At 39.1% G+C, this 26,533-nt stretch overlaps 1 protein-coding gene and 1 long non-coding RNA gene across 2 annotated transcripts; one reads left to right on the top strand and one right to left on the bottom strand.

The window, feature by feature from the left end:
* Positions 1–17,942: 17,942 nt before the first annotated feature.
* Positions 17,943–23,282, top strand: LOC310912721. The gene is made up of 4 exons (XR_014590706.1): positions 17,943–18,056; positions 18,245–18,413; positions 22,000–22,077; positions 23,164–23,282. It is a non-coding gene; the product is annotated as an uncharacterized lncRNA (long non-coding RNA).
* A 333-nt stretch (positions 23,283–23,615) lies between these two features.
* On the bottom strand, positions 23,616–25,377 carry LOC310912648 (putative G-protein coupled receptor 141). The gene has a single exon (XM_083867381.1). It carries the CDS (start codon positions 24,882–24,884, stop codon positions 24,015–24,017), a length of 870 nt encoding a protein of 289 aa, XP_083723507.1. The 5' UTR covers positions 24,885–25,377; the 3' UTR covers positions 23,616–24,014.
* Positions 25,378–26,533: the final 1,156 nt, after the last annotated feature.

Genomic DNA, 26,533 nt, shown 5'->3' with positions numbered 1-26,533 from the left:
TCTAGGGTTGACATGGCACAGGCAGCTAAGATACAGACATGCTGAGAGGGAAATGGGGAGGGAGCTGGGTAGTGAAAAGTTGGGAGGAAATGTCACGACTTCATCTGTTTTCTTTATCCCAGGGAGAGTCAGCCTTACCCTTTTTAACATGTGAGAAAATTAGTCTTGGCACATAATTAGTGATCTGCCTGCACTCTGTCTTGCTTGCAAATTGTGAGACAGTGGAGACAAAAAAAGGAAGCTTTTAGTGGCAGTCCTGGTGACCAAAAGAGGGTCCTGAAAGCCCAATAGTGGTGACTGCCCATGCTCATACACTATCAGTGCAGGTCTGACATCACACTTTGCAGAACAAAGTTGCCATTTTAAAGATGCACATTTGCATCTCAGCAGCCCCCAGAAAATCACAGAAGATAAAGGCAAAACTAACTCATACACATAGAAAGCCCAATTGGTCCAGAGTACAATGGGGTTATTTTCACGTATTAACTCTTACAGGCATCGCAGCTGGTGGGAATTTCTTTGTGAAGGTAAAGGCTAGAGCACGTTCACAAATCAAATGTTGATGTCTCTAAACTGCACACATTTCACATATGAATGTTGTTACAGGGCTATAAATTGTCCGTGTATCCAATTTATTTTTGAAACCCTGCCCAGGCATACTATGTGCTGTCGTGTGTGTCTACCACATCTTAAGAAAATCTTTTCAAAGTTTCAGTGACTTTCTTGTAGCTTTTCTTGAGCATTCCAGTACTCCTCACCTAAGGATGACTCGCAAAGCCCCAAAGGAAAAGTTACTTTTATTTCATGAAAATAATATGAAGAAAAAGTAGGGAAAACAAGCTCTTAGAGGCACTAGGATAGATGTTCTTCCTCACAGTTAAATCTTCCCAAGTTGAAGGATGTTCATTCTGCAGTAGAGGGAATGAGGCAATGTTTCCACAGAGTTGCAGCAGTTTTCAATGCTGAGATTGTGGTATGTCCTAATATCTTGGATTAGATCAACTAGGTGGCAAGAGAGATTTTGTATTCAGATTGGAAATAATGCATTTATATAGCAAACATAAATCACTTCCTACATTTTTTACTGGAAAGCCCTAACTTTGGAATGAGTACAAGTTCTGCACTGGCCTGCTTGGGAGTGGGAGAGTTCAATTGAATAATCTTTATTTTCCTGCATGAATTAGGAAAACCATTTTTGAAACTTTCATAGACATACAAAATTGAAAGAACTACAAAGGATGGGATATTTAATCCAACCACCATGTAGAAGTTAAAGACTCAAAGACAAGGCTATGTTTTTGGGGTTTCCTTCACAAAATGCTACCTTTTTTATCCAGACCACTTTCTTCAACAACAGCCACTTTTATATATATTACAAAACCTTCCCCCCAAAAAGAGTCTTGAAGAGAAACACTAGAATGAGGTAATGCTCATGTACCAAATGTTAAAAGGCTGACACAGCCTGTTCTTTAACTGCTCTGTTGGAATGAGTTATATGTATGCTTTGGATATCACAAAATAGTTAATGTGAAGGGATTTGGTATTTCAAAATGCTGAAAAATAAAAAAAATATTATCCTTCTTTAGGCTAGAGAGTATAGTTCTATAAATTTTTAAATGAATTTAATGATTACACACTTAGCTTATGTAGACCAACAGTATTCATGGTCATTATAAAAGGCATCCAGAGAGAGGTTTTTCCCTGAATCAAAATAATTCAAGTTTTGTATAATGTATATGAAAAGTATAATGAAAATATGCAATGGATAAACCACAGTGGATTCATGATGAATGATTGCATAATTTTTCTGAGTAACTTATAAGCTATTTCATTCCATGTTGTGCATACCACTTGATTTCAGGTCTGCTCTTTGTCATGAGCTGTTAATATCCAGAGTGACCTAGTTCCAAATTACTAACATTCTTTTACAAAGTATTGGAAAGCTGTTGTACACCCTGCTGAGACTTGTCGACCTTGAAACAAAACTAGAGATGTGTTTTTCCTGCTGGTCAGTCTTTCTATGTGCCCTAGTATATGCTCAGAAGCCAATGCATATGTACCTCTGATGATTTCCTGCTTGTCAACACAGTGGAGGTCTTGATCACCCTAATTCATAATTTTTTGTGGTCTCTTCTGTGGCTCTGTAGTCCACATGCACGCTGGTGCTACAGTACATTCAGTCTATGCCCTCTGCATGTTAGATTTTCTGCTAGTGTCCTAGTGTTCCTCCTGCATCTCTGCTTGGATTCACTCAAGGACTGCTCATGATGAGAGAGCATCTGACCTTCCCAGCTCTTCTGCAGAATTGTCCTTAGCCTGGCAGTGTGACAGCCGCTGTAACTTGAAAGCTTTGTGCGTGTATTGGCTTTTTCTGCATCAGTCGTAAGTAGACCATGGATCTGATAGCAGTGGAACAGCTTTCTGACTTCTTGTATTTTATTTCTGTAAAACAGAAAGAAAATATGTGAAATGGTGAACAATTGAAATCAAAGATAGCTGTTATGATTTAGAGAATGCAAAACTGAAGAATGTCATGTGTGCTGCTGCAAGTGCAGATCTCTGACTGTTGCTGGTGGGATAATTCTGTGCAGTAGAACTGTTTTGGTAAACAAAGAAAGAGCATAAAATAAATAAATGAACAATTTTCTGTAAGGACTTACTGTGACACACCAGCCTGTGTGCTTTCAAGGTGAGAGACCAGGTGACTCCAAAACTAGGCAGTTCACTTCTGAGCAGCAGCCCAAGACCACAACAAGTTCCAGTTGTGGAAGTTTGCGAAGCAATTAGTTTTGCCCATAAGTGGTGACTAACACAAAGAATTTGACAGCTCATTTTTCAGGAATGACCAAACTTTGTCAGTGGTAGGTACATTCCCCTAATTTGCCCTTTAGACAACATGAATGGTAGCCCTAAAGAAAGTTAGTAATACATAAACTTTTTAACCAAAATTGGCTGGTAAAGGTACAACAGTGGTTCCTATTTTACCAAACCTAAAGATCTCCAGAGCCTCAGTTTAAGAACCTCCAGAATATTTAAGACGCCTCAGCTGAACTCAGACCTCTCTATATAGGGATCTTCAACTGGTAAAATTCACTTGCATATTCCTGTTTTGACAGGGAGAACTTCAACTGCAGAGAAAATCTGAACATGTGAAAAACGACTGAAATCTGTGAAAAGCTTGACTATATTCATGGTAGTAATTCCCATCAAGTCAGAAAAAATGGAAAATAGTAGTCCTGATACCTGAAGGTGATCACCAAAATTTGCTTGAGGAAGGATTTAGGGGATTAGAGAGCACCAGGCCTGAAAATATGATGGAAAATTACGTGAGTACTTGAATTGTGATATAGTCCAAGCAGAATAAGCTGTTACATTCCCGTCATGGGACAAGCTAGTATCTGCACAGCTGTTTTGGGTAAGAAATTCTGTAGCATGTGAAGTACTCTTCCTTGCTAAGATAGGAGCGGAAATTAGACACAGTAAAAGAGCCACTGAAAACTTTGCCAGAGGCTAGTTGAGGTAAGTTTTTATGGACATAATGAATAAAATAATCAAGCAATTGGAGCACAATTTGGCTTCTGCAAGTTTGTTTTGGTTTTGTGTTTAAATTCCCTAGTAATTGGAACTTTGTGGTCATTTAGAAGAAAAATTAGGATAATGAGTGGTTTATAAAGAAAAAGAGTACACAAGGCGGAGGCAGTTAGGCAGACAACATTGAGAAGGCTAAATCTTAACAAAATTTTGTTAATATGTCCTGAGCCTAAAGAATGAATCGAAGGAGTTGAAACTTTTCAAGTTGCATTAATTCAAGCTTCTGCATAAAAAAAATGACATTGAGTTCTTCTCTTTACTGACTCTTTCAGACTCTGATCCAATTCATGCAAGTAAAAAAGACTATAAATTTCTAAACAATTTGTTGTATATTTGTTCAAAGTTAATAAAATTATTAGGGCCAGAAAATATTTCTTGATACAATGTCTTCAGTCACCACCCCATTTAGCCAACTGAAGATTTCAAAAATAAATGCCAGTCCATAGAAGATTGCTGGTTAGAAATGTTGAGTACTGGCGTTACATTCAGAAAAATTTTAAATATTGGATCTTGTTTCAGGTGCCAGTTTCACATCCAAAGGGTTATGCTGGTTCAACTTGTTTAATGGATGCAGAATTTATATGCATGTAGCAGAGCTGCACAGGCTGGCAATAGCCAAGCTTTGCACCTGGCACACACCAGCTTTTTTGCTAAGGAGATAATTTTGAGGGATAAATATCATGTAACTCCCCAATATATGACAGAAGAATGAGATAACCACAAACAATCATTGCTGTCATAAGTTCCTGTATGGGAAAAGAAAATAAGAGGTTTGGTCATGTAGTGAGTGTTCATACGTCAAACGGGGTGTTCACTGGGACAGAGTGTAATAGTCACTTGTGAGCAGGAATAGGAAGCTTTTATGCTGCTAGTGATATATTTTTAATCTATAGATGAAACTCCTACTGGAAGAGGATGATACAGAGCAAGCCTGTGGCCAAATGACTCATCCTATTTGTGAGCTGAAGCTTGGGTTTCTCCCGGGGTTTCCAGGACAGTGTGTGCTAGAGGATCAGAAATCACCTCTGAGTCATCTCAAAACCAGATTTGCCTCTGCTGTTGTGGTTTCCTTCCTATGTCCCTGCTATTTGCAGTGCATGAGTACACTTTCCTGGTTGCAAGGATCCCTACTACACACGACTCCAGTGCCAAACACCCTGTTAGTCCCAGGGGATCATCACAGAGGTTGGATGGAGATATAACAAACTTGTTTCCTCAGTACAGGTTTTAAACACAAAGACAGATATGAAATACCTATATATCCCAGTGAATTATGTTCACTGATCAAATTTAATGGACTTCAAAACCAAATCTAATGAATTTTGCTCTGCTGCTGAACTGAAAGTTTATAATCTTTTCTCTTTCCATGCATATTTTAACTCTAGAGCTCTGTGTGTTACTGATAACATGGTATGTAAATATATAAATGCAATTATAAGGCCATATACCTATCTGGGAGACTTTTGCTAATAATTTTTTAAACTATTCCTTCTCTTCTACCTATACAAAACCTCTATCATGTTGCCAGCAGCTATTTGATTCTTAAATGAGAGAGGTTCTATCTTTATTTCAATTATGGAAATAATTATTATAGGCTATAAAATAGTAATCTTGTTAAAAGTAAGTGAAGGGTCTTTCAGATATTCATTTCAGTGCTTTCCTCTGTAAAACAATACAATAGTGTTACACACATTTCTACATTCAGTATTTTATATCTACTCAACTGGTCTATTTGTTTTATAAGAGTAGCTATAAATCTTCCTTCACTTTCAACTTTGAACACTAAGATAAAATTAATTTTAAAATCTCATTACATACAGTTTTCATCTATATTTGTTCAATACTCTCAATTATGCCCAGTTAATATATCTCATAACTACTTCATAAGCTTTCATTAACTTAAGCTCAGAAATTTGAAACTTTTTGTTCTCCTAATTTCACCACTTTTCCAGAAATTTTCAGCATCAGAAACACACAAAAAAGCACAGTTACTTTAACTACAAATGGCAGAAGTGCATTTTTCTCTTGTATAAAACTTGTGACAGCTGTTTATTTTTAATGCAAGTCAAGTGTTGTGTATAGCACAATGCACTTATCAACACAATTTATGGAGTCAGAAAATCTTTCTTCCGCATCTCAAACTTGTAACTTTCACATTAAAACATAAATGCTGTATTCCAAAATATTTACAATATGAAACTTCATCTCCAGACCCAGTGTCCTACCACATTGTTTAGCTTCAGTTGTTTTGTTTCTCTGCATGATCGACATTAGACAGGAGTGATGACAGCAGCCTGATGAGTTCAACACACCTTAATCCTAGAAAATTGTTCCAAAGAGAATATTTGATATTAAAACCAACTTCCTAAGGAAGAATCTGAATTACAGAAATTTGTCTTTGTTGGATGCCTCCCCGTGACTTGGCCATTTAGCTTGACTGAGACATTTTATACAGCATTTAAAATATTTTGTCTGTATGTGTGTAGGAAACCTGGCAGTAAAACATAGCCAAAGCAACAAGTTACAGTCATACTGAGAGAAAACATCCAGAGATGTCTGCTCAAGCCAAGTGGAAGTTCTCAGATTATCTTGTTTTTCTTTTCATGTCTGTCCAGCATCCATTCTCTATCATTAAACTCTGTTTGGATTTATACTACTGAATTGAACCATGTGCAAGAATGTTCCCTGGTGTTGGACTTGCTTATTAAACCTGTAAGCTCTTAGAATCATCTGTAAATGTGGTGAGTGGTCTCAGAAAAGTATTTATCCCTAACAGCCAGTACTTTTCATAAACATCTGCTCATGATATGAAAGTTGACAGGGCTCTAGGGACCCTGCTGTTTATTCCTACAGATATGGCCATGCTTGCTTTGACATGGTGCTCTGGAAATGTCTTAGCAAGCCTCAGTCTGTGCTCCAGGTTCTGCTGGACATACTATTGTCATGCTATAAAACACCTCTCTGGTTTTGACCTTGAGTTGAAGAGGGGCATGGTGCTAGGAGGATGTTTGCCTTTCTTCTAGCCAAAGAGGGTCTGCAACAAGAGTCAGAAGAGTTCATCTCTATCTGCGACTCTTTGGGATATTTAGGAGTTCTGAATATTGAGTTCTGTTTTCTCAAGACATGGAAAATTACAAAGGTGATGTTCAGAAGGGCACAGAATTGAAAGCACAGTCAGTTGTATTTTGGCATGTGTAAAGTCAGACTGTGTTGGTCTCCAGTAGCTCTTCAAATCTGAAGCCTGGATTGGGAGGAAAGCATCCCAAGTACACAGTCTCCAAGCTCCTCTTTTGATCTTTGCTTTGTGTCACTCTTCTCCAGTAGCATTATGCCAACTCTCAAAAACAACCCAGTGGCCTTTCTGTCATGTGCTGATGATCAGCTCAGACCATCCTGCTGAACAATAGGATCTGGCCTGGGCTTCCTCCAATATAGGAAATTTGAGGTTTATGCTTAAGTTTTCTCATGGGAGAGTGGGAGGCTGAATGCTGAGGAGATTTAGAGACAGGTGCCTTTTTATGTGAGGCAAGATATGCAGAGGCAGAGAATGTGCTGTAGCAGACAGGAGGGTGCAAGGGGGGAAGTCAGCAGCTCCTCCTCAACAGAGAGTCTCCTATGGCAACAGCAGCAGGGAAAATAGCATCAACCAGAGCTTGCCTGCTGGCAAACGGCCATGGGCCACACTGGGACCTTTGCTCCCTATCATGCTTAGCACCCTGATGGCAAGCACTTTAAAGTGGTTACAGCTGCCAGCTGAGGTTGACTTTGGCAGGTATGTGGAATGTGTGTGGGCACACGTTCCCCCTGAGGCAGGAACTTTCACTGCCTGCCCCTTCTTCATTTGCATGTGGGGCTTCCAGGGCTCTGCCACACTCTGACACCCACCACAGACCACATCCTTGGTCATAAAAGGCATAAACAGATGGAGACATCACAGAATAAGGACTGCTGCCTGGCTTCATCTGTAGAGAAAAGCCCAGGGAATGCCTACCTGTCATGAGCTGTGCTGAAAAACAACTCCCAGGTGGAAGAGAAGCAGTTACAAATCTTCACCTTGAGAAGGACTGACTGTGTGTAAAAGATCTACCAAGGAGGAGAAGCAAACCTAGTATTTTTCAAAAAGTGCAGGCAGGGTGGTTGCAAGGCTTTGATGGTTCAGTGCAGTGATTTATCTGAGCACTGTGGTGAGCTAGCCCTAGCCCTGTACCAAGGGCACCTTCATGGTTGTGCAGGCAAAGAAGTGGCCTGCTGCACCCTGACCTGCAGTGATTAGTCACCACTTTCTCGTGTCCTCACTTTTTTACATGGTTCTGCATATGAAGGAAATATAATTTTTGTGGCATAGACAGCTATACCAGCAGCATTTTTTCTTGCTTTTGATTAAATTTGCCAACAAGTTCTGCTATGGTTTAATTTAAGAGGACCTGGAAACATCCAACATTGGAGTCTCATATGATGTGGTAATGATGCAAACCCTATATTGCACATTTTAAAAAGGCAGATTGTTCTGTTTCACTGGCAAGCAGCATATCCTTGGCTAAAACTGTGTGAAGATCCATTGTAAAACCTGTATTTAATATAAATGTAGTACTATTAAAACAGAGAAAGGTTGTATATTTGTGTGCATGTGCACACAAACAGAATGCAAACCTGCAGGAAGGATGCCATATTATTTTTCAACATTTGAACTTAATTCAGAAAATCACCATTGAATTTTCAGCATTTTTCAGTCATGTCATGTTCTGCTTTACTGTTGCTGATTTTTTAGAGTTTTGTATTTCATTCCTTCCATCTTGTCCTTTGTTATTTTGTTTTGGTGAAATAATTTATCCTGCAGGTTTCACTAGCATGTTCTTTGAAAGGAGTAGGGAAGTAAAACATATACACTTCAAAGTAGCTGCTAAAACATTGTCTCTTGCAAATATAAAGGATAAACTTTCCAACAAATGCTACAAATCCTAATATAGAAATAATTTTGAATTTCATAATCTAGCATTAATATGCATATACCTTTAAGAAAAACATCCTGGAAAACTCAGTTTCATATTACAAACTATTTGCATATCACATAACAAAAGTAATTACCTTAAACTTCTTATTTGAATTAAACAGAATCTTTTGCAATCCATTTGATTAATTATAAATAGTGCCACTTGCATATTTTCTTTGTGTGGAATCCATCATTCATTTTTGGATAATGAAGATTTTCATCAACGTAATTTTCAACAGATGAAGTAACTACTGCCACTTAGATGAGCCTGTTATGTCTCAGAATGAAGGTAGATATGCTTTTGATCACTGTTGCCACAACAGCTACCAGGGTTGCTAGAGATGCCTGGAGCACCTTGCAGCGATTCAACTGCCCAAAGGTGAGTTTTGGGAGCAGCTTTATGGGTACAGTGCTTATTAGCACTGCAAGTTCATCACAAAGTTTATCTGTATCACCATTAAAACCTCATAGGGGCATGCTTGGAAAGCATATCTTTTTCTTGGTCCTGAAATGTGGTCTATAAATTCTCGAAGTGTCAGATTGATTAAGCTGTCTATGAGCTAAGCAGAGTTGTGTCATCCAAAGCAAGAAAGCTTTTGCACCTGGAAATATAAGTCTTTTCCTTTAAATGGTAAATTTCTGTTTCTGCTATATATTCAGACCTGAGCTCCTCAAAATACTTTCAAGTCCATCTGAGATTTTATTCTGTTGAGGCTTCCCCAGCAATGGCCACCCTGGCTGTGTTAGTTTTATTTCTGTGGGGAGGAAGGTGAGACAATTTATTCTACATAAGCTGTCCAGAATGTAGAAAACTTCTAAACAAAAATGTAACAACATATTAAAAAATAAAATGAAATGTTTATGCTCTGACTGGAGTAGTTCATCTTGCCTTCTCTTTGTATTTTCTTTTATTTTTTTCATAAATTGTAAAAATTCAAAACAGTTTAACAGGGAGGTTATGTGTTGTGGTTAATGCCAGAGTCTTGTGGTTATGAATCATTTCAGAAGTTTTAAAAAATTGATGTAATCTATCCTGAGCTGCTTGCAAATTGTGTTAGTACCTCAGTAGAACTAGATTCTGGAGAGAAATATGAATGGTGGAGGAATGGAGTGAGGAAATGGTGACAGCTGACAGAATGGTAGCAAGCTTGTACTAAAACTTCACACTTACTTTCTCCTACTGTTCTGGAGTGATAGACATGTAATGTCACATAAACACCCAAGCAGCAGTGCAGCTATCAGTGCTTCTCTCTTCCTGCAGATTCTTTTCTTAGAGATTGTTTGTCCTCAAAATAAGAATCAACTGGAAAAAGGAAAAATAAACTGTTGAGTTTTTTAATTTGAGAATCTAGGTGGATCCTTCAGATCCGCCTCATGTAATTTGTTTAAAATTATTATTTAGTATTTAATTAGCATGCACTTTGGAATAATCTCCTTATTGCTACTTTCTCTTGAACTTTCTTGTTCTGTGATGTTTTCCTCTGTCATATTCACATTTTCCTACAAGAGTAGGAATTTTGTACTGTAACAATTAAGAAAACACTTATGCATTACTTATTTAATTTTATTTAATAAAACTAGACTGCCCTCAAGTTGCCAATACACTTTGGTGTTGATATTTTCTGCTAAGCTGTCTATTTCCAGAATTGGTAGATTTTAGATTGAAGTAATTTATTTTTTGGGGGGGAGGGAGGGGTGATTTTTTTAGTTGTTTTTTTGAGATTCAGTTTTATCATCATCTTAATTTCCAAATTTACTTAACTGAGTAGGTTGTCTCGAGCTTATTCTCCAGAGCTGAATGCATCATGGAAACCTGTACTGGCAGCAGAAAACCAGCAAGTGGCATCAACTGCATTGAAAGAGACTGGGAAAGGGTGAGCAGAGAGGCAGCAGCTCTGGCAGCTGGAAATGGGCATCCCTCAAAAACACACAGGTAGTGAGTAATGGTGCAATGGCAGTTTGATAATACCTGAGGATGCAACTCCCCTCTATGGCAAATTTGAAATTACCCTTCAAACAAAAACCACCAGGGGTAAAGATTTAGGTGCCTCAATATTAAGGCTTGAGGAAATTATTGTTTTTTTCTGTTTGCTAAGGGAATCTCTCTTTACATATATCTATCTTTCAGATGTTAAGACAGTGATTTTGACGATAACTGTAAAACTGAAATAAAATAATGAAGTGTGACTACCATGTAAACCCATACATTTCTCATCTTTCTTTTTTCTGTCATAGAAGAAACTTCACAAATGATGTTAAAAAAGGTGCCACAGAGCGGCAGTCTCTTTGTTTTTGTGGAGGAAATGTTTCTCCATTTCTCACTTTTATTCCCAGTCCGTGTGTATGTTAAATTTTGCTTTTCTCACTTTCTGGTGCTCTTTATCTTTTGAGTTTGGATTGTGTTTTTATCATCCTTTTATCTTTCAGGCTTTAGAATCCGTGCTGCCTCACTGGATTTTAAGCTGGATAGTTTTGATTCATGTATGTGTATGTTTGTCTTCTGAAGTTTTCTTTTGTGTCAAAGTTCAGTTATAACTGAAAGAAGAGTTTGCTTTTTTTAAAAAAAAATTGATTTATAGCCTGTGTTTAACTATAAGTTCTGGCTTGCCTTTAAATCTATTTGTGACTCATTCAAATGCTTATTTTAACTAGTACCTTCTTTCTGCTTAACTGGGCTTTCTGTCATCAATCATACTGCCTGTTCAGCCAGAAGAGAAAAATGCAAAGAATGATAATATTACAGTAGAACTGCTGTGCATTTCCAGAGCTTTAATAGGATAAGTGTCAGCACTGATGCACTTCAACATCATCCATTGCAAAAATACGGAGAAGCAGAGGAAGAAGACAGCCAAGCTGCTTGACATTTATATATGTATCTTATGCATGATCAAATTAGTGTTTGCTCCCAATTGAAAGCAGGAGTATATAAAGGAGAGGATTATGTAAAATGAAGATTACTACTCTAAACACAGCACTTACTAATGTAAAGCTATGAATGGAAGACTACCTTTCTGTGAGAAAAGACAGAAAGACTGATCCAGACATGAGAATTCACTGTGTAGCTTTCTAGCTGACTAACTTACCATTCAGAAGGAGAGATGGGGAGGGAAAAAATGAATTCTTAAAGCATGGCAATGAAGCAAATCAATTACAACTCATCTCAGATTCTCATCTCCTTGGTTTTGCTGACTACTTTTATTTGTAAATATAGTGACTGATTTCAAGCAGATCCTGACTCTGCCTGCAACTGGATTGTTGTGATTAGTGATCAATATTGAGGAACTTGAGACCAAATTCCATCTCTTCACCAGCATCAGTGTTATGTGAATAATATAATTTATGAATTCTGCATAGCACCTTTCAAAGGCCTCAGGATTTATCAGGATCACACTGTCCACTGTAGCTCACTTGCTGTAAACTGATTTTTAAAGGAGTATAAAAAAGTATAATGAGGCCATGAATAAGCAAATTGCAAAGCACTGGAAATTAGATCGGTTAGGCAATTTACAATAATTTGTATAATGTGAATGTTTGATCTGGGAGTGTCAGAGGGCTGGCCTCTCAGTTTGGTTGTTAAAGCCAAGAATGGATGGAGATGGGGGAGCTCCAGAAGTTAAGACAGAATAAGGCGAATGTCTGGACTCTCTCAGTGGTAGTAATGACAGATTGGTGAGTTCAGAGGTTAATTCTCCTATTTATCTGAAACACCCATTTTTGAGAGGGCTGGGCTGCCTGCTGAAAGTACCCATCTCTTCAAGATAAGTGGCTCAAACAACACAGATAGCTTTTGGGTGGCCACAGCAGCAGTGAGTGACTTTGTGACGAATGGGAAGTTTAAGCAGTGGAAAAACAGGGAGAGATAACACAAACCACAGAGTGATTCATTACAGCTGGATGGAAAAAAATATTTTTTAACCTTCTCTAATCTTTTTTAAAAACACTCTGTTAAATGTTATGCACTGGTGATCTTTTTCACATTCTGCTTTCTGACCAGTAGATTACTTGACATAATTGGTTTGTGGTAAGTCCACTGGTATGAGGGATCTTCTCTACTCTGGGTGGGTTTTTTTGTGGTGTATGTGAGGGACAATGAAACGTAATCTGTTCAGAGGCCACCTCAGCTCATGGTGAAGTGTAAGAGAAGGGAGCACAGGTGACCTCACCCCTGATAAGTAACAACTGTGTTAATTAACCGATACAGCCTCACCCCTGATAAGTAACAGGTATATCCAGTAAGGATGAGTGAGATAAAAGAGGGGGCGAGCCAGTTAGGGGAGGATCATCATTGAAGAGGAACTTTGAGGAGTATGAAGGAGAGACTCATGGAGCAGGATACTAGGGAGAGATAATCACTCTGAAAGACCAGTCTGGGTCTGCAGTTAGAGCCTGTTGTTGGAACCTGCAGTAATAGTCTAGCTAAGTAAGAGCCTGCATTTGGAGTCTGCAAACTAATACATCCAGTCATAGTTTAGCAGGAAAGAACTACCAGTCAGAAGCTGCAAGGGAAACCTACAGTAGGAACTTGCTGCAGCCAGAGTCAGTGAATAGTTTGAATTAATATGACTAAGCCATGAAAAGGAATGAACCAGGACCCTTTTTATGCTGTGTTTAACAGGAAGTCTGTGCCTCAGCTCATTTTTACTCTCTAATAAGAGGGCTGCTGCAACAGTGAAGAACCTGAAAGCCACTCTTTAAAGCTGAAGTGTTGGAAGCATAGAAACTATCCAGGCAAGTTTGAGAATGTCACTTGGTGATTAGGCTACGGTTGAGGAAGAAACCCATTTGAAAGCTTGTAAGATGCTTTCTGAGAAGCTGACAAGTGGGCAGATGCAACAGAGCATGGTGAAGAGGAAAGGGAAGACAGTGCTGATGAGTAATCTCATTTGAGTCTTTTATGGCACTAAACCACTAAAAAAATATCACCATACCACCAAGTACCACAGTTCTGTTAAACAAGCTTGAAAATAATTATATCAAAAAGGCTTCTAATGGTGTCACATTTTGAGTCATCTAACATAAATGATTATGGTATCAAACATACAAGGCAGTAATTCGAAAACATATCCAAGTGACTTAATAAAATGTTATAAAGTTTCATACTATGGTGCTCTCCATGTTGTCTTAGCTATTGCCTATGCATGTACAATACTGCACAATGAAACTAATATGCCACTTAGCATGACAGCACTGAAGACCTTTTTTTCCTTTGTGACATTGCAGGAAAAACTACTTAATAAAACACAAGTCAAGCCAAAAGAAAGAAATAGTTATATGACTGGGTTTCCAGTTGCTACGCTGCTTGTTACCTTTTTAATTAAATAAAACAGGTGTCATTAGGTACTTAAAAGAAAAGCAGCTGCGTGCTGGACTACAGATAAATCCAGAAATGTTACACGCACCCTGCTGCAGATTTGCTGTAGAGTGTCAGATAATTCTTCACCTATGAAATTAATGTGCTGTGTGATCTTGTGTTAGCTTTCATCATCATCAGTGGATCAGACTGTTAGCAGCACTTCTGCATTACTTCCAGCAGAGTTCATATTGACAGAAATGAAATGTTTTAAAATACAGCTGTGAACTTCTGATTTCCATCAATATTACTAAACTTCTCATGTTTTCCTTAGACAAACTGTGCAAACCTCTCGCCTTTTCCAGTCTCAGGGCATCAATATTATAACAAATAGCCTTGAAAATTTCGATATCTCTGGTGGTCACCACTGCCTCTTGTTTCAATGCACAGTCACCTGAGGCTGATGCAAATCCTCTCTTGCTTGGCATATAGAAATTATATCAATCCAAAGCAAGAGGTTCACCTACAGAATGTGCTTTTGGAGGTGATTTTTGATGTGGTCTGGTGACATAATCTGCACCACATTAGGATGTCCAAGAATGCTGCCAGGGATGTGCAGCCGTTCCATTCATCCTGACCACTGTCACTTCTTTCCCTGTAATAAGAAAATAATCAACCATCACTGCCACAAGCAAGTCCATAGCTGCAGGCTGCTGTATACAAAAACATGAAGCTAAAGTCAAAGACTGACAGGGCTCCTGTATGAAACTCTGACATTTCAGTTCCCACTGAGAATTTAAAGGTAGATATTCCTCTTTAGCTCTCAGAAAGTTCTGAAATTATGCGCTTTTTTTGTGACAAAAATTGGGATTTTGTTCTTGCCAGTAAACTGCATCAATGTCTTAGTGCTGTTAATATCTTGTGCCATTTAATCTCTGCTGGCACCTGCACTCTTACCATGCAGACCTGCTGATCACTTCCTTCCTGATGCAGAGGACGTGAGGTCCAATGCACCCAGCTTGCACCTGTGTTTTAGACATAATGAAAAACAGTCTTGCAAAATGTCTGCCTTCCCTGAATATTCAGTGGGGAGTGGTCAGTATATTAGCACACCACAGGTAAAGCTTCTCCAGACTCAGTACAGGCACCAGGCAAGTAACTTACTTGCATCTCCTTCTTAGTTCTTTCCAGATATATATATCATTTCTGAGACACGCCACCTACATTTGTAGGTAATTTCTCATGGGTCTTGGCATTTTGATGGACAGGAACATTAGGCAGGAAAAATTAAGTGCATCAGAATAGGACATGGATCATTGCTTTTCCCTTCTTCTCATTTCTGGAACAGAACAATCATGCAGCTAGAACTGCTTGGGCTGTGGTTCATACTGAGCCATTCTGGAGCTGTGCAAGGCAGAACACTGTGATAGCAGTACTGCACATATCCATACCTAATAGTGTTAGTCTTTCTCAATATCATTTTGGAAGCAAACTACTCTCGTAAGACTGTTACACAACACAAGAGAGTTTGGCAAGAGAAGAGGAGTTCTCTACAGCTCTGATGGATGGGGATAAATAAAATGAATCCAGTAAAAAGTCTGCACTGTTAATTCCTTTAAGAGTCCTGAAAATTATTTTTATGTGCATTTTAATGGTATCCACCAGTTTATCGGAGGACATATAGTAGCATAGCCCCTTTAAGAGTGATAAATCAGAGTGACAGGATGCTCTCATGGTATTGTGGTGTGGCACACTTACACTTCAGTTTGGAGGTTGATGAGTTCTTGTCTCTGGAAGCTAATACAGATTTCAGAAAGCATTCCCCAGAGGAGCTAGCATGGTGGTTTAATGATTACCAAACTGTGTGCTTGCATCGTTGTCAGGTCTATTTGAGATATTCTGCCAGTGCCTCTTCCAAATCTTTGTAGAAAAGGTTTCTCAGGCTCCCACATGGATTAAGAGTATATTTCAACTTCTTGAAGTCTTACCATAATTTTTTATATGCATTCACATATTTTTCTGACTGGCTAGAATCCATCTCATTTAATTCTCTGAAAGTGTGTTTTGTTGGTTCTGCTAGCTGCTTTACCCCCATATTCCCACCTCTCTCCCTCCCAGGAACACATGCCCAGCTATGTTCCACTGGCCAGCTGGCAGTACCTCATGAAATGCTCCTACTGCAAGGATATTGCTTACCAGAAAACAAAGGCAGGGGCTTATCCTTAGCAGAAGGGAATAGGGGATATTTTATTCTGGATTTACATGAAGAGCTGGTGATCCAAAACTTGCTGGATTGCAGCTGTGTGTAGATTTTATAGGTGGGAAGCCCTGTGGGACTCTCTTGTAGCTTACAAACTCAGCAAAACACACCAAACTCCACCTTACCTAGCTATGTGCCAGAAGAGTGTTTCTAAAGTCCAAGGATCGTGGCTTTACAGCCTGATGACTGGCATAACCAGTACCTATTAGGTGCTTGAATCAGACCACCTCCTTACTCCTCTCTGGCTCCTCAAGTTGTACCTGCACCACAGTCACCCAGAGGCAGAGATTTCCTGGGCACAGGACTGCACTCCGTATCTGGATTACAGAGTGATGCTGCTGGGGTGGAAATGCCTCCATGCCACCTCAGCTGTAGTCTTATCTGATGGCAACTGCTCAGGGAAATGTCAGTACATGGAGACTGTTCAGTGTCTGTTACCTGCTGGCAGAAAACCTGGGGTGCTTTGATCAGATCCCTGCTGGCTCACGCAGTGTGGGTGTGCAGGAACAAAGGTGAGCTGACAGCTTTTTCCCAGGAGCAATTTCATGAGGAGCTCACCACTGCAGAAGTAGGTGTAGAGGATGTATTGCTTTCTTATTAGATTATTATTCTGTCTGATCAGATGAGATTTGATTAAAAAGATTTTATTCCATCTGATAATGAGAGGAGAGCATTCCTTTTTAATTGAATTCCTTTTCAAGCTCTGTAAGCACTAGTAGGAGAAATATTCTAGAAGAGAACTGATGGAATTCGTTATCGTTATACTTAATAATAGAAAGATTCTGATTTCAGAGGTGATTTCAGAGGGCAATTCCACTCCTGCAAGGGCAATCCATGGTTTTGGTCAATCAAGATGTTCCTAAAAATGTCTTTAATATGTCCTTTGCGTTTCATCTTTCAGCCATCTCTGTTTGTCAGAGAGCAATTGCTGTCTGATTTTGATCCCTCAAATTTTGTTAGCATACTTCAAAGACCCATTTTAAGCTGCCTCTTTTTTTGTCTTTTTATCTATTTCTCTCTTGCTGTCTCTTAACTTCTCTGTCATTTTAAATAATAAATAAGTAGATAGCTATGATTTATACTATTCCTTTTCCCATTCTCCCTTACGTTGTTTTACCTTGACTTTTAATGACCTAACTTCTACAATTGAACTGTTTCCCTTTTGTAAAACCTAAGATTTCATTGTTTTTGTTGCGTCAATTTTGCAGACTTGTTAGTTTCTTATTCTATGTGATTCTAATCTTGCTCTAGTGCGTCACATGAAGATACTGCTGTTGTGAGATTATTTTGTAAATTATTCTCATATTTATGCAGAGTGTGGTGTCAGAGGAATCCACCATCAAAGCTGTTCAGGTATTTCAACAAAAAGCCACTGCTTAGGCACAAAGATTTGTCTTGTGAGTCAGAGGGCTGTGTCCATTCCACGTACGCAATATGGATCTTAGAACAAAGCTTTTGAGTTGAGATGGCTGCATGGTGGGAACCTTCTTAAACTGCAGATGACACATCTGTGGGCAGACACCAGGTTGAGTAAGAGTTTTTTTAAAGCTGTATAAATCTGGAAAGTGATTGTAATCACACTGTAACTTTGGTTTAAGGCAATGGCTCTCAAACTTTATACTGTCCAGCTTCCTCCTGCCAGAACTTGGCTGGCAACAAATCAAATAAGTCAAGCATTAGGATAATCAGTAACAGAGTAGCTCAAGTGTAGAAACCTGGAAAAATTACACTCAACTTTCTGGTGCTCAGTGAGTTAGTTTTCCCACCCACAAACAAAAAAGCAGTACTTCATCAAACAGATGAGAGGGAAAGGAAAATAGAAAATGAGGAGATGAACAATGTGCCGTATGATACCAAACGACTCATCTTTAAAGGGAATAAGAATTAAGAGCTCTTAATTCAGGAACAAAGGGCTCTTCATTCAGGTATTCTGAAGAACCACATGTTAATCCATGTTTTCAGCTGGAAGAGAGTCAATTTCCTTAGTAGATAATGCAGTGCTGTGTTTTGAATTTAGGATGAAAATAATGTTGATAACACACTGATGCTTTAGGTGTTGCTGGGAAGTGCTTACCCTAAGTCAAGGACTTCTCAGTGTTTTGTTCTCTGCCAGGTGCACAAGAAGCTGGGAGGGAGCATGGCCAGGACAGCTGGCCTGAAACGGCCAGAGGGACATTCCACAGCACAGACTACCAGACTCAGTATGTACATAAACTGGAGAGAGTTGGCTGGAAGCCCTCTGATTGCTGCTGGGGGACAGGCTGGGCACTGATCAGCAGCTGGTGAGCAATTCTGTTGTGCATCGCTTGATTTTCTTGGGTTTTATGTCTCTCTCTCTCCCTCTTCTTTTCATTACAATTATTTCATAATAATAATCAGTACTATTAGTACCATTATTGGTATATATTACTTTATATTAATTATTAAACTCTGTTTATCCCAACCAACAAGTCTTCCTCTTTTTCTAATTCACTTCCCCACCCCAAGGTGAGTAAGTGGCTGTGTGGTACTTGGTTGCCAGCTCGGGCTAAACCACACACACACAGTAAGTCATCAGATGTGATCATCTGTTATAAAGCTAAAGGTGGATCAGAAGGTTGCAGAGACATATTTTGTTCATCAGCCTGAAATTTTAAAAAAACTTTTAACTAATCCAGTAGTAACTTCTGTTGATGTTACATGTCTCACAAAGTTAGCGGGTAAAATGTCAGGGGAAGGGGAAAATTTGAGGTGAAAAAGACTGGCAGTTTTCACGTGGCATTTGTCTGAAAATTTACTTCTCCTTTGAAAGGTTCTGTGGGCTATGAGGAAAAAAAAGTTCCTTCTTACAGACAGGCATGTTTTTAGGGTAACTGTAGAAGGTAGTAATAGGCTAAAGCAGGGAAGTTCCTGGTGGATTATGTTGTACAGCCTTGTTCATGGGATAGGCACCATCAGCCTGTGCCCTGACATTTCATGCTTTCACAGCAGAGTCAAAGGACAGAGAGAGAGATGCCAGGAGTAGGAGATAAGTCCATGAGTCATCTTGGTGTTCCTCATTGAAGAAAAGCCTCTTCCTGAATTTGTTTCTTCATTTGCCCTGTCCAAGATAGACGGCAATCATCCACTTAGATTAAGTTTTGGAAGGGGGGTGGAATGATAATGCCAATGGGAAAACAAAACGTGGAGCTTGTGAAAATTCCCCTTTCCTTCCAGTTTTTTTCCTGTAGGAAGATTTGTCACCTGATGGTTTCCATTTTGCAACATTTCAGAGGGGGTTTCCACAGATAGAGGATATGAAAATGAGAGGAAGAATTGCTACAGGAAGTGGATTTATTAAAAAATATGGTTGAGAGATTTTTTACAATTTTTATCTTTGAGTAAACTGTAGTGGTATGGTAATGTAAGATGCATCACTAGGTTTGATAGTTCTGCCAAACGGAGTATGGAAATAAAGCAGCATGTATTTTATGCTATTTTTGATATAATAAAAAGATTCTACCTTTTCATAGTGTTTTTTAAAAATTTATTTCCAAATTCTCTATTAAAAACTTACAAGGTGTTTTATGCAGTGGTACTGTATCTTGGAAAGCACAGATCAGCCTTTCCAAATATTTGTGAGAAATCATGAATGAAAGAATCATCATGAAAGTCAATGTCTTCTAGTCTATCTCCTGCAGCCTTCTTTCCTCTGATGCATTCATCATCTCTATCCCTCCCTGCCAGGACATAAAAGCAGAGAACGGTTGCCAGCACTACTCTCTAAGGCACTGAGAGCCCCCTCACATCTTTACTTGTCAGAAAGAAAACTACTTAATCTGGAACCCAGATTTCCCTTCTTCTGCTGTGTTCAAGTCTGCTCATGTGTTTCTACGTGTACCTCAGTGCTTGTGTGTGGTTTTCTATAAAAGGTTGTATATATCTCCTTGAAGCAGGAGAGCTCCTGCAGTCAGGGATGCCATCTCAGTCCCAAGAGAGTCAGAAATTGCAACTCTTTCATGATGTACAAGATCGACATCCTCTTCCTGAGCGATGGCTTTTGTTCTCTGATTGTCAGTTTTATCAGAAAATCGTTGGCTGATGAACAAGATGTTTCTATACAATTAATGTGACATCCTTTGTGTGACAACACATGGTCTTAACTTACCATGGATTTAGTTAGTGCCTCCTCACTGACAGCTGAAAACAGTGCTATAAAGAAGACATGAAGAAATTTGTAGGGTTTTCTTTTTGCTGGTCTTTTGTAGCTTTGACATTTTTAAAAGTTGGGTTTTTTTTTTTTTCATGATTTCTCTGGGTTTAGTTTTGTCTGGTATTTATTATCTGTGCAACAATCATTGCAACAAACTTTGCTCCCCCAGTAGCTTTTCTGCAATGTTTTTACCCATGTGCTTATAGATAAAGCAATTTTCAATTTCTTTCACAATTTCACCCTCATGTAGTTCTGCTCTGTATGCCAGATAGAGCTGCTCTGCGGTTCATGATGACACTCAAGGCCCCAGACTAGAATGTATGTGATGAAAGGCAAGGACTATAGTGTGCTTTTATGTTTAGGGTTGTCACAGAAAAAAATAAATATATATATAGTTATGACAGTATCTGATAGTGTTAAGAGTGCCCTTGCTTGAGTGAAGAAGAAGAAGAAGAAAAAAGAGGGAGTAGCAGTGTGCTTTGTTTCCTCTTAATGCATCTGTTCCTTCTGCTTGTTTGCAGAGAGGAGCGTGGTGGACAACAACATCAATATGACCTTTCTCTGTGAGCAGGCACAAGGAACAGATGAATCAGAAGGAAGATACGAATTAAAACTAGATATGTCTCTTGTGCATCACCCTCTACACTGTTGAAAAGGATATGCTTGAGTAAGGTGGGAACAGGCCACCTGTAGCAGCAGCGTAGCTGTGACAGCAGTCATTTGTATGGTAGGAACCACCTATAGCTTTCCATCAAACTAGCTTCTGAAGTCAGGAATACAAATGGGATCATGGTTTTGGTCTCCTTGCCTGCTCTGTTCATGCAGAACTTCATGCAGAGAACAAAAATGGTAGATACACTTAGCAGTTTGATATTCTTTTCTCCAGAACGTCTGAGGATTTTCCCAGTCTTTGTTGGATAACATTAAAAATGAATGGGGTGACTACATGGCTTACAATTTTACATGATCCTTTGATGTGGAAGCAATTATTAATGTCTATAATTATCTCCAGAATTACTTGGGTCCTGCAAATGGCATTCAGATCAACATTTTTAACTGTTTTCTAGGGGATGTCATTACATAATTCATAGTAAGGAGTAGTACCCTACAATCTGAGCTCAATATTATTGTCCTTTCAGAATTTATTTCTCAGACCATCCTTCTGAAGACTGATCATTTTTTATTTTAACTTTTGAAGCTCTCAGCTGGGGACTGGGTATTGAACAGAGTTTATCTCTATCACTTTAATATGGGTCTTAGATGTAACAACACTGAGATCAATGCTTAATCCATTATCCTCTGAATTAGGCAGACCATAGTGAGGTCTGCACATATGCTCTCCCATTGTCTCATCTGCCCACAGCCTACCCACTGTGGAGCAGAGCGGGAAAGAGAGAAAGCCTTGATGCTGTGCAGGTTCACTCCATCCCACCCAGAGCTGGTGCTGCATGCAGCCCCATGGCACCCAGGCAGGGCAAGCAGAGCAGTCCCAGTGCCAGCCAGCAGCCAGGGGCTACCAGACAGCTGTGATGGGTAACACAGCTTCAGCATCACACCAGGAAGTCAGCTCAGTGGGTCAGGGTATTGGGTATTTCAGCAAGGTAAAAAATGTCAGGCAATACAAAAGCAAGGCCATCAAGGCATGACTGGTTCACATGGCTGAGGACATGCATGTAATTTCCCTTTCTCTCCCCTAGACTTGCACACCATTATGTTGGACTGATAGATCATCACCAGACTCACAAGCAGGGTCAGATGACTCTGATCTTTACCATGTAGGTCACCTTGGAAACATTGGTCAGTGAGAATAAGCAGTGACACAGGACATTTCTTCAGGGAACAGATATTTTATTTAGCCCCAGGAGCACAGTAAGGGAAAAACAGTGTACTTGTTGCACTACCTGCAGCTATGTCAGTTTTTCTAAGGACTTTGGTATACCCAACTTTAGAATCTGTTCCTTTGCACTTCATCTCTGTAATATTGAACTCTGGGTCTACCTGCTGCCTTTGAAAATCATGGACTGATCAATCTATTGTTTGAATAGGAGTGGACATGGTAACTCTAGAGGAAGCTATCAGATCATGATTTTCAGATTTTGGGACTTGCTGCTGGACCCTAGACAACTCACACTTTTAAAAAGAGGCAGAAAGGATCCTGAAACCATTGAGTTTTCAACTTTTTTTTTTTTTTTTTTTTTTTTTTTTTTTTTTTTTTTTTTTTTTTTTTTTATGGGAATGTCAAAGGGTATGTCTGAGTTCTTTCATTCAAAGAAATGTCATCAATCTGAGGTATTAGTAGCATTACTTTATAAGTATACTCTATAGTCCTTCCAAGTCAAGCTTTAATCAGTTTGAATCCAGGGATCATAGCACTTTCTGTAGCAAAAATTGCCAGACTAAAATTATGGGAACTTATAGAGCTGTGAAGGAGGAAGTGTAGCCTTGTGTGACTCCTAGGAATCTGGGATGGGAGAAATCTGGCCTGAAGCTGTTGGGACACAGCAAACAACAGTGGGGCCTTCAGCAGAACGGTTAGAGACCTTCTGCACTCAGCAGAGCAGGAAGAATGAATCATTAAAAAGAACTTTTAAATCATGAAGATAAAACAGATTCCCAGAGTGGATGTGATTCCCAAAGAATATAATCTATCTAATGGAGAAAAGATATACTTCAGAACAAGTTTGTATACACATACACAAGCATATGCTGAACTGATAAAGCACTGTTCAGTAAGTTTATTCTTGTTCTATTTTCCATGCATAAATGGAAAAAATATGGCATCTGATAATAAATCAACAGACAACTGAAAGTGGCCAGACATCAAAGGTTTTTGACGGCTAATAAAGTATTTCTCTGTCCAGGAGAGGGTCTGATCCTTCCCCTCAAGTGAATTCCAGATCCAGTTATGGAAGCACAGAAACTTTTTTGGCTACAGTGAACCTAAGAGATAACAACCACAGAACCAGTCCTAATGGGAGACATAAAGCAAAAGTTTGGAGTCCTGCTCTCATTCACTCTAAATATATAATTATCACCATTCAGAGCTCCTTGTGGATTTGGAATGACACAAGTAAAGGTGAAGTTGCGATTATGATTAGTTTTCCCACAATTTAATTTAATATATGCTTTGTATAAATTATACAAAGAGAGGTTGGACCAGATGACCCACTGTGGTCTCTTCCAATCTGACCCATTCTGTGATTCTGTGAATATTCATTTGAATAGAGTTTATGTCATTGCTATCTAAAATCTCTAGTACAAATATCCTGTAAAGGAACTTCTTGCTTCCATCTCTTCCCTTTAGTATCACAATTGCCAGGACAAGTTAGGCCTTCAGAGAAAACAACTTATTGGCCCCAATGGGTTGTGGTTACTGAGACACTTCAAGGAAAAAAATACAAAAGAATGAATACTTGTGCTGCAATTGCTAGAGAAGGACACCTGAGGAAAATCTTAACGAAGCTTCAGGACGTGACTCTTAGACCAAGACTTGAGTAGACTGAAGAGGGTCTGCCTTCTAGAGAGAAGATAAAAAAGAGTAGCTTGTGAAAGAGGAATCTTACTGGACTGCAAGAGCCAAACAATGATGTAGACCTATAGAGACATGCCATAAACTCACCAGTCTCCCTGGCTCAAGAAAATCCCAAAAATTTTATTCCTCTCAAAAGTCAGTATTGATACACTGCAGCTGGACTTCCTGGTAGTTCACGGTTCAGTGGGCTATTCCTGCTATGAAGCACAACATATCCAGGCAGCACATTGTTGTTAAAGCTAAAAAAACCTCATTGTATAGGAGTAGTTTATGGTCTTTATCAAGGTTGAAGTTTTGGATGTAATATACTCTGAATACATGGTGAGGCATAAAGCAGATTAATGTTACCAAGATGAAGAACAAACTCTTTGCCTGAGCCCTGAATTCCACATGAGAGTTAATGTCAGGCCAGTATTTCACAGCTACTCTGTAGATCACAGTCAGCTGGACTCCGGTGAGCACCGCACACACCACCACCAAAATCCCAGCCAGGCAGTAGTTCGCGATCACCATGTGAGCCTCCTGCAGCTCCCTGTGGAACTGGAAGCACTCGGAGGAGCGGTACGTCTTCGAGGTGCCGTAGTAGGAGAGAAGGACAGGGGTGATCACCAGTGCTCCCAGCAGCCAGACAGCCCCCACCCAGGCTGTGGTGTAACATTTCCGAAACTCCAGGCGGAGGAGGCGGGCGATGACGATGGCCACGTAGAAGGCGAAGGTGGCGTACATGTGCAGGTAGATGATGGCGCTCGCCAGCCTGCAGGTGAACCTCCCAAATTTCCACTCCCCCAGAATGTAGTAGCTGAGGCGGAAGGGGATGCTGAGGAGCATGAAGCTGTGCAGCACCAGGAGGCTGATGATCGTCACGGTCATCACGGACTGGGATCTCCTTTGGAACAGCTGTTGGGACATCATGATGACCCCGAGGGTGCCGCCAGCCAGGTTGATGATGTACAGGACTATCAGAACTGTGTGGAGCTTCTCTGAGGAGTGCAGCGCTGTGTCATTGGAGAAAAGGTTCTGTTGGGTTATGCAGCTGTTAAACATCCTCATATGCTCTTCTTTTGAAGGTTACTGAGAAGGAAAAATAGGAATGAAACATTTTGTGATTTCCTTTATTGTTAACTGGAATATCACAGATTTCTAACGAGACACTACTGAATTGCAGCTGAAATTATATTATCCCTTGTAGTTTACAGCCTTATAACTGTTGTGATCCTGCATATGACTGCAATAACCCATGCCTTCAGGGTTAAAACTACATTTTACATAATTATGAATGAGATTTTGATTTACTAAACTGCATTCTAGGATTTTTTGTCAATTATTTCCCTCTAGATTCAGTAATTTGTAATAAAGAAGACACTGTTTGTTTGCAAATTGTTCAAGTTTTATCTGCACTCATATTGTAAAGCTAAAATTTAAGGTGAGAAAATACTGAAACATGAAGATACTGTACCTATCATGTATGGATACTCTATGGTGACACCTGATCCATCTTTTAAGCATCATTCTGGATGGGTATAAAATATACATAAGGTAGCAATGGTTTGTTTCTAAATACATGGAACAAATTGAAAATAAAGGCCTGCAGATGAAAATTCAATTTGTTCTTGCTTCATCTGCAAGCATTTTTGCTACAGAATTTCACCTGAGCTACTCTACTATGAAAAGTGATGAAAACATAAAAATTAATTTAGGAATGATCTTCTGAAAGATAGTGCCAATTCTTTTGGCACTTGTTGAACAAAGCCACATAAATCTGCATTCTTATTTAGACTTAAATCAAAATGTGGACTTGTATACAGATTTCTGTACAAATATACAGGGATCGCTCACAGGGTAGATAAATACTTTGCTAATGAAATTTATCCTTACCTTAGAAAGAGTTTTGAAAGAACAAAATAGGAGCTGAAAAATTCTCTCTTAAAAAAGCAACGTCTTCTCTGTCTGGTTCCTTTTAAGTTCGAAATCAGTAAACTTGTTTTAATCAGCAATTCTTAATTCTTTGCACTCATCTGTAAAGTGATAGACTGCAACTGCAAAACATTTTCAGAGAAATTTCTTATTTATGAAGCATCAGGCAAAATATCTTTAGAAAGCCAAGATCGCTATAAACTTTTCTGTTCACCTCCTTTTAAAATTCATGATCTCAAAGAGTTCAAATATTTAAAATCATTTACCTCCCTAATATTCCCAAGACAAGCACAAGAAATTTCCCAGAAACTGCTACACCAAAGGTTTTACAAACAACTTTCCAACATATATTATTAATATTTCAAAATGGCTTTGAAAATGTGCAAATTTAAGTTGTTCTAGACAGCATAATGACAGTTTAATGGCAGCATTTTATATCAGTTTGAAATTGATTATTGTTTTTATGCTATTTATAGCAACAAAATATTTGAATTTTACCTTACAATCTCTTCTTTTTGTGACTTCACCCTGAAATGTGTAATTTCAAGCAACTGTTGCATATAGCACACATAAGCAGAGCAAGAAAAACAGCCTTTGACCTGTTTGACCAAGAAGGACTGAAGGTTTCCTCAGCCCACACACAGGAAGGAACAAACCACGCTTTTGCTTCCCTGTGATAGCGATCTCATATGTGCAACATCTAATGCTCTTTTCATCATGCAGAGAGAACCACAGAAGAGCTGCTGAGCTGTCAGAGACCATCACTGTGCTGGGACACATAGAAC

Source organism: Zosterops lateralis (genome assembly GCF_965231275.1).
Source record: "Zosterops lateralis genome assembly, chromosome: 1".
Lineage (NCBI taxonomy): Eukaryota > Metazoa > Chordata > Aves > Passeriformes > Zosteropidae > Zosterops > Zosterops lateralis.
The sequence above is the reverse complement of the archived record's forward strand: the minus strand, read 5'-3'. Positions and strand labels throughout refer to the sequence as shown.

Excerpts from the sequence above, each read along its gene's own strand:
- LOC310912648 (XM_083867381.1), bottom strand. The coding sequence starts at position 24,884 with ATGAGGATGTTTAACAGCTGCATAACCCAACAGAACCTTTTCTCCAAT.